Genomic DNA, 7,996 nt, shown 5'->3' with positions numbered 1-7,996 from the left:
CGGAATTGAAAAGAAAAAAAAGGCACAGTGAAAAATGATAACAAAAGTATACAGTTTCAACACTACACACATAGTGGAGCAAAACCAAATGCATAGCCTATAAAACGAGCCTCTGTTGCGACTTTGGTTGGTTTGGAGTGCTGTTCGTTAAATGAGAATATTCTGTCAACTCCAGGCAGAAACACATGGTTGCGTGAGTCCCACTGTAAATATGGTCCTTCCATGGAGGTGCTATAAGCCTCATGGACAGAGGCAGTGGAAGTGACATACTTACATCCATGTACTCGGAGGGAAGGGAAGGGAGGGAGGGAAGGGAGGGAAGGGAAGGGAGGGAGAGGAGGGAAGGGAGGGAGAGGAGGGAAGGGAGGGAGGAGGGAAGGGAGGGAGAGGAGGGAAGGGAGGGAGAGGAGGGAAGGGAGGGAGGGAGGGAGAGAGAGAGGAGGGAAGGGAAGGAAGGGAGGGAGGGAGGGAGAGGAGGGGAGGAAGGGGAAACATCCCAAAACGACCGCTTCACCTGGGGATAGGGGGTAGTGGGGGGCACCCCTGGACTTTTTATCGGAACCTGGACAGGAAAGAAGAGGAAAATAAGGCGGACATGTCAAGCAGGCTGTCAAGGACAGGAAGATACTCTGAAGGATGGAAACTTTCAGGAGGAAACAGATTTGGGACAAATCAATACATATAGAAAACACTTGATTTAGCCTTGCTATTTTTAAAGCAGAGCGCATGAATGTCAAAGTATTTGACGTGCATTTGACCCAGGTCTGGGAGGAAAGCCTTGGTTCCTACCTCTGCCGTCAGTCTTGGACAACTTGCTGGGGTATGTCTTCTGACAGGACACGTAAGGCTCTGGGACAGGGAGGTCTGAGACAGGGTGGAACTGGAACCTGGCCTCCCACTCATCTGACAGAGAGAGAAACACAACTCTCAGCGAGGTCAATTAAAATACCTATATGGGTTCAAACCCGGGTCTACAAAACTGTTAGCCCACTGAGCTGAAGCCAAGTCATTAGCAATGGGAGCTAAGGGCACATCAGGGAGTAAGGTCTCAAGCAGGATTAATCATCATGTGAATTCCTTCTGTTACACTCACCAATGTGTTGGTGATGGGAGTTCTGGAAGCCGTTGCCCATGGGAGGAGGTGGGGGAGGAGGGCCTCCTATTCCCGGTCGGTCTGGTGGGAGCGGGGGCCGTTGTCCCCCACGGGGCGGCTCTGCTCCCGGCCGGTTAGGAGGTGAGGGGACTGGAGATGACCTTATACTGCCTCCACGTGGACCTGAGGAGGGAGGGGGAGGGAGCGGGCCTGGGGGAGAAGAGGTTACACCACAGAGTTCAATGCAACACTAGTTCTATATAATAGTATCATGTATATCATCGCTATAATTCACATCATAGCTACAAACTATATTCCATCCAGTCTCAAAAAACATACACGGTGTCCTGATGTCTGACCAAGCTGACCACAGAAAGGTTAACTATGTTTCTAGTTGCTAAGCTAACCCAAAAAGAGACAGTGGTCATCATTATATGACCTGAAGGGAGGCTGAAGGAAGCAGCATCCTTACCCGTCCGTCCTGGGGGGTTTTTACCCAGAGGGGGCGGCCTCTCACTGGGAGGGGGTGGCAGTGGTCCTGACCGGCCAGGTGGCGGCGCCGGCGAGTTGAGTGAAATGTTCCTCTGTGGTAGTCTGGGGGTGTGTTCGTCTCCTCCCGCAGGCGTTGGGGGCAGCAGTGGAGGGCCCGGTCTGCCAGGAGGGAGAGGGGGAGCTCCACCACCGCCGATGGAGGGCCGAGAGGAAGACAAGCTGGGGGGCTTGGAGTTGAAAGATGGTGGCGGTGGTCCATCTCTGGATATGGAGGACCGGTGGCCCCCCAGGGGTGGGGGTGGGGGTGGGGACCAGGGGTCCTCTGAGGGTCTGCCAGGGTGGGGGGCTGGGGGTAGAGGGGGACGTCCACTACTGGGAACCGGAGGGGCCCCAAAGGAGGGTTTTGGCCCAGACGGGGCCCCTATAGGGCCAGGGGGAGGGGGCAAGCCTTGGTGTCTGCCTGCAAGGTTGGGTGGTGGAGGTGCCGGGGCTGAGCTGGGTATCCGGGCTCCTCCTGGAACAGGCGGGGTCCCTCGACTCTGGAAGTTCTGGTTGGGCCGTGGGGTGTTGGGGATTGGGGGAGGGGGTCCACCAGGGGTCTCTGGTCGCGGGGGGCCTGCCCGTCCCCTGGGGAGGTCGGGGGCGCTGCTCCGGGGAAAGGCTGGGGCCCCTGAGAACCGTGGAGGGCCAGCGGAGGGGCCCCCACCACCAAACGGTCTGGGGCCTGAGGAACGGCCTCCTGGAGGTACCATGGGGGTCTAGGGCCTCCTGTGGAAGCATAAGGGTTTCAAACATCACACACTTTGTCTAACATCATTTTGTCTTACATGGGGCTATGGTTAAAAACAACCAACCAACTAGTGCCCTCTATACATTACAGAAATATATGTAGCCCTTGTCACCTAGTGGCTGGTGTGACTGAGACCAGGTGAGAATTGGGGTATAAGTTAGCGAGCCGCAACATACGATTAGCGAGCCAGTGTTTCTGCCATGGACGACGCACGTGGCCTGTGCTTGTGGCAAGTTGTCAAACGTTTGGTCAGCAACTTTTGTTTATTTTCTGTAAATGGTTTTACCGCTTACTCAAGTAAATGACAGCTATGATTTGTATTGCAGTAACGTCTTCAACACTGTTGGGGGGGGGGGAGCGGCTTGGAAGCCGGTTGTAAGCTGGGAACAGGGTATAGGGAACAGGGTATAGGGTATAGGGAACAGGGTATAGGGAACAGGGTACAGGGTATAGGGTATAGGGAACAGGGTATAGGGAACAGGGTATAGGGAACAGGGTATAGGGAACAGGGTACAGGGTATAGGGAACAGGGTATAGGGAACAGGGTACAGGGTACAGGGTATAGCACAGGAACTATGAAACGTATACGCTTTTAACAATGTAATATGAACTGTGTCTTTTTACTAATGTTGTGTATTTAATAAAGTATTTGAAGTTTTAATATTGATATTTTATAAAGGAGCCAGGGTTATAATTATTGTTTCTTTGAAAAATATAATTTTGTGTCCCTTATTAGGTTGTTTTTTGGTTTGTCTCGTCCACAAATGAGCTGGTATTTGGGCAATAGATTTGGGATTGCCCCTAGCAGGTGGACTAGTTTAATATTCTTCGTTATATGTTTGTTTATATGTTCCGTCGCCCTTTCTGCAGAGTCCTCTGGGGCAGGCTGGTTTTAGAAGGGAACTATTGGGTTAGAGAGCAAAGGCAAGTCGTATGGATTTACATGCGTGTTTTCGCATACTAATATCACCAGTGTGTTATCATCTGTCAAAGAGTGTTTAGTCACCAGTGTGTTATCATCTGTCAAAGAGTGTTTAGTCACCTGTGTTATCTTACAAAGAGTGTTTAGTCACCAGTGTTATCTTACAAAGAGTGTTTAGTCACCAGTGTTCTCTTACAAAGAGTGTTTAGTCACCAGTGTTCTCTTACAAAGAGTGTTTAGTCACCAGTGTTATCTTACAAAGAGTGTTTAGTCACCAGTGTTCTCTTACAAAGAGTGTTTAGTCACCACTTAATGTAAAGTGTTTACATGCAAGTCTTGGCATTACTTCTTGCCCTGCTGCTATCTATCCATAATGTATGTCTTCAATACCAGGGGTTCCCAAACTCCTTCACTCATCCAGCACTGGGGAACTTCACTCCCCAAGGTCTGCAACACTAAGATGACGAGAGCAACTGATGATGCACTACCTCCTTTTGAAATTGTGCCTTGTGCATTCCACGATTACAACTTTCAAGAGTATGTTTAAAGTTGGACTGTGTTACTTTTTTTGGGGGGGGGGGGGTGTCTGGGGTCATGCATTGTATTATTGTTTTGTTATGTAATAAACCTTGGCACTTTGGTCAACTCTGACAGACCTGTAATTGACTTGTCTTGAGGACGTGTAGAACAAGGTGGCGCAGTACAGTTTACATATAGCAACACATTACACTTGTTCAAGATAGTTATCATGGCTTATCTCAAACACCGCTTACAAACCATATTAATACAACCTCTAGAGGCTGCTGCAGTACATTGTAGCCTCTAGAGGCTGCTGCAGTACATTGTAGCATCTAGAGGCTGCTGCAGTACATTGTAGCATCTAGAGGCTGCTGCAGTACATTGTAGCATCTAGAGGCTGCTGCAGTACATTGTAGCATCGAGGCCGCTGCAGTACATTGTAGCATCTAGAGGCTGCTGCAGTACATTGTAGCATCTAGAGGCTGCTGCAGTACATTGTAGCATCTAGAGGCTGCTGCAGTACATTGTAACCTCGAGACTGCTGCAGTACATTGTAGCATCTAGAGGCTGCTGCAGTACATTGTAGCATCTAGAGGCTGCTGCAGTACATTGTAGCATCTAGAGGCCGCTGCAGTACATTGTAGCATCTAGAGGCCGCTGCAGTACATTGTAGCATCTAGAGGCTGCTGCAGTACATTGTAGCATCTAGAGACTGCTGCAGTACATTGTAGCATCTAGAGGCTGCTGCAGTACATTGTAGCATCTAGAGGCTGCTGCAGTACATTGTAGCATCTAGAGGCTGCTGCAGTACATTGTAGCATCTAGAGGCTGCTGCAGTACATTGTAGCATCTAGAGGCTGCTGCAGTACATTGTAGCATCAAACACCGCAGTACATTGTAGCATCTAGATGCCGCAGTACATTGTAGCATCTAGAGGCTGCTGCAGTACATTGTAGCATCTAGAGGCCGCTGCAGTACATTGTAGCATCTAGAGGCTGCTGCAGTACATTGTAGCATCTAGAGGCTGCTGCAGTACATTGTAGCATCTGCTGCAGTACATTGTAATCTAGAGGCTGCTGCAGTACATTGTAGCATCTAGAGGCTGCTGCAGTACATTGTAGCATCTAGAGGCCGCTGCAGTACATTGTAGCATCTAGAGGGCTGCAGTACATTGTAGCATCTAGAGGCTGCTGCAGTACATTGTAGCATCTAGAGGCTGCTGCAGTACATTGTAGCATCTCGAGGCTGCTGCAGCATCTAGAGGCTGCTGCAGTACATTGTAGCATCTAGAGGCTGCTGCAGTACATTGTAACCTCGAGACTGCTGCAGTACATTGTAGCATCTAGAGGCTGCTGCAGTACATTGTAGCATCTAGAGGCTGCTGCAGTACATTGTAGCATCTAGAGGCTGCTGCAGTACATTGTAGCATCTAGAGGCTGCTGCAGTACATTGTAGCATCTAGAGGCTGCTGCAGTACATTGTAACCTCGAGACTGCTGCAGTACATTGTAGCATCTAGAGGCTGCTGCAGTACATTGTAGCATCTAGAGGCTGCTGCAGTACATTGTAGCATCTAGAGGCCGCTGCAGTACATTGTAGCATCTAGAGGCTGCTGCAGTACATTGTAGCATCTAGAGGCTGCTGCAGTACATTGTAACCTCGAGACTGCTGCAGTACATTGTAGCATCTAGAGGCTGCTGCAGTACATTGTAGCATCTAGAGGCTGCTGCAGTACATTGTAGCATCTAGAGACTGCTGCAGTACATTGTAGCATCTAGAGGCTGCTGCAGTACATTGTAGCATCTAGAGGCTGCTGCAGTACATTGTAGCATCTAGAGGCTGCTGCAGTACATTGTAGCATCTAGAGGCTGCTGCAGTACATTGTAGCATCTAGAGGCTGCTGCAGTACATTGTAGCATCGAGGCCGCTGCAGTACATTGTAGCATCTAGATGCCGCTGCAGTACATTGTAGCATCTAGAAGCCGCTGCAGTACATTGTAGCATCTAGAGGCCGCTGCAGTACATTGTAGCATCTAGAGGCTGCTGCAGTACATTGTAGCATCTAGAGGCCGCTGCAGTACATTGTAGCATTGCTGCAGTACATTGTAATCTAGAGGCCGCTGCAGTACATTGTAGCATCTAGAGGCCGCTGCAGTACATTGTAGCATCTAGAGGCCGCTGCAGTACATTGTAGCATCTAGAGGCCGCTGCAGTACATTGTAGCATCTAGAGGCTGCTGCAGTACATTGTAGCATCTAGAGGCTGCTGCAGTACATTGTAGCATCTCGAGGCTGCTGCAGTACATTGTAACCTCTAGAGGCTGCTGCAGTACATTGTAGCATCTCGAGGCTGCTGCAGTACATTGTAGCATCGAGACCGCTGCAGTACATTGTAGCCTCTTATTATAAACATGGATCATTACCGTTACTGTTCCCTCCTGAGGACCGAAGCTTGGGAATGCCTCCTGCAAAGAGACCTCCTAGTACTGGTCCTCCTCCTCCGCCACCTCCTCCTCCTCCTCCTCCTCCACCACCACCTCCTCCTCCTCCACCTCCTCCTCCACCTTTGGGTTCTGTGAAGAAAGGTATTCAATCTCTTTTCCTCCAGCACAAGACCATAACCTTTGAAATCTAATTATCTGCAGAAGGCAGGTTTCAAGTAGCTTCCATATTTCCTAATGGTTAGACTGAGGAGGAGTACATTCTGAGTAAAGCCTTGAGAATACACAGCATCAGAGAACCCTTTACTCACTGTCAATGATGGGTTGACTCCTGTCATTGGTCACGGCCTTCTTCAGGCGAGCACCTTTTCCGATATCAGACAGTAAGGCGTTTCTTCCTTGTGCTTCATTCTTGCTGAGTGATGGCTTCTGTGTATTTGCCTGCGAATGTTGACAACATAAAACACAAACAAAGGAGCCAGTTAAGTAATATAGAAAATGATATAGTATTACCTAGGACGACAACTTGCACAATCACATTGCCATGCTGGAAACGCTTCCTGTCACTACCACAAGGTGGCGCTATTGAACAAGGTCAAAACTGTACTGACCTAAGAAATTTCCCTTCAATCACTCATGAAAGAAGGGGATGAGAGGTGATCTGACAGAGGGGGATGAGAGGTGATCTGACAGAAGGGGATGAGAGGTGATCTGACAGAGGGGGATGAGAGGTGATCTGACAGAAGGGGATGAGAGGTGATCTGACAGAGGGGGATGAGAGGTGATCTGACAGAGGGGATGAGAGGTGATCTGACAGAGGGGGATGAGAGGTGATCTGACAGAGGGGGATGAGAGGTGATCTGACAGAAGGGGATGATTGGTGATCTGACAGAGGGGGATGAGAGGTGATCTGACAGAGGGGGATGAGAGGTGATCTGACAGAAGGGGATGAGAGTGGATCTGACAGAGGGGGATGAGAGGTGATCTGACAGAGGGGGATGAGAGGTGATCTGACAGAAGGGGATGAGAGGTGATCTGACAGAGGGGGATGCTGTCTTCGTCTAAGATTACATCTAAACTGAATGAATTTTCCATCGTCATGTTAACTCATATCAGTAGTTTCAATATAACTAGGACGTCTTTGGCGTGCTTACCACAGCGAAGGTTGGGGGTGGGGGAGGGGCAGGGGGTGGCGGGGGAGGAGGCATCTTATCTCTCTCTCTTCAGTTATTCTTCTACAGCTTCACCCCTGATGGAGAGAATACACACAATCCATTAAATACTTCCTAAATATCCACACAAACAGTAGGCTTACAGATGCTATACACATAACCAGGCTGGACCACAACAAACCTTCAGAGACATGGGAACACACACACACACACACACACACACACACACACACACACACACACACACACACACACACACACACACACACACACACACACACACACACACACACACACACACACACACACACACACACACACACACACACACACACACACACACACGTCAGTTCAACATCTAGTTTTAATTTACATTAATTCAACATGAAATGTCACCATGTCATTGGATTAAGGTTAAAAGTTGTGAAAAAAATATGAAATTCCCTGAAGTTGATGACTTCTTACAAAAGCAAACAGTTTTCCACTTTGATTCAATGTCATCACAATATATATATATATATATATATATTAATGACGTGGAAACAATGTTGATTCAACCCGTTTTTACC

General features: G+C 48.9%; 1 protein-coding gene across 1 annotated transcript; it reads right to left on the bottom strand.

The window, feature by feature from the left end:
- Positions 1 to 479: 479 nt before the first annotated feature.
- LOC124026140 (WAS/WASL-interacting protein family member 1-like) lies at positions 480 to 7,590 on the bottom strand (the record flags this gene model as incomplete). The annotated part of the gene is made up of 7 exons (XM_046339303.1): positions 7,410 to 7,590; positions 6,567 to 6,696; positions 6,359 to 6,387; positions 1,566 to 2,343; positions 1,094 to 1,303; positions 790 to 903; positions 480 to 562 (listed from the first exon to the last, which is right to left on the bottom strand). Coding segments are annotated over exons 1-7 (1,398 nt in total), but the record flags the coding sequence as incomplete, so codon positions are not given.
- Between the last annotated feature and the right edge of the window lie 406 nt (positions 7,591 to 7,996).

The sequence above is a fragment of the Oncorhynchus gorbuscha genome, unplaced genomic scaffold, assembly GCF_021184085.1.
Source record: "Oncorhynchus gorbuscha isolate QuinsamMale2020 ecotype Even-year unplaced genomic scaffold, OgorEven_v1.0 Un_scaffold_2631, whole genome shotgun sequence".
Classification (NCBI taxonomy): domain Eukaryota; kingdom Metazoa; phylum Chordata; class Actinopteri; order Salmoniformes; family Salmonidae; genus Oncorhynchus; species Oncorhynchus gorbuscha.
The sequence above is the reverse complement of the archived record's forward strand: the minus strand, read 5'-3'. Positions and strand labels throughout refer to the sequence as shown.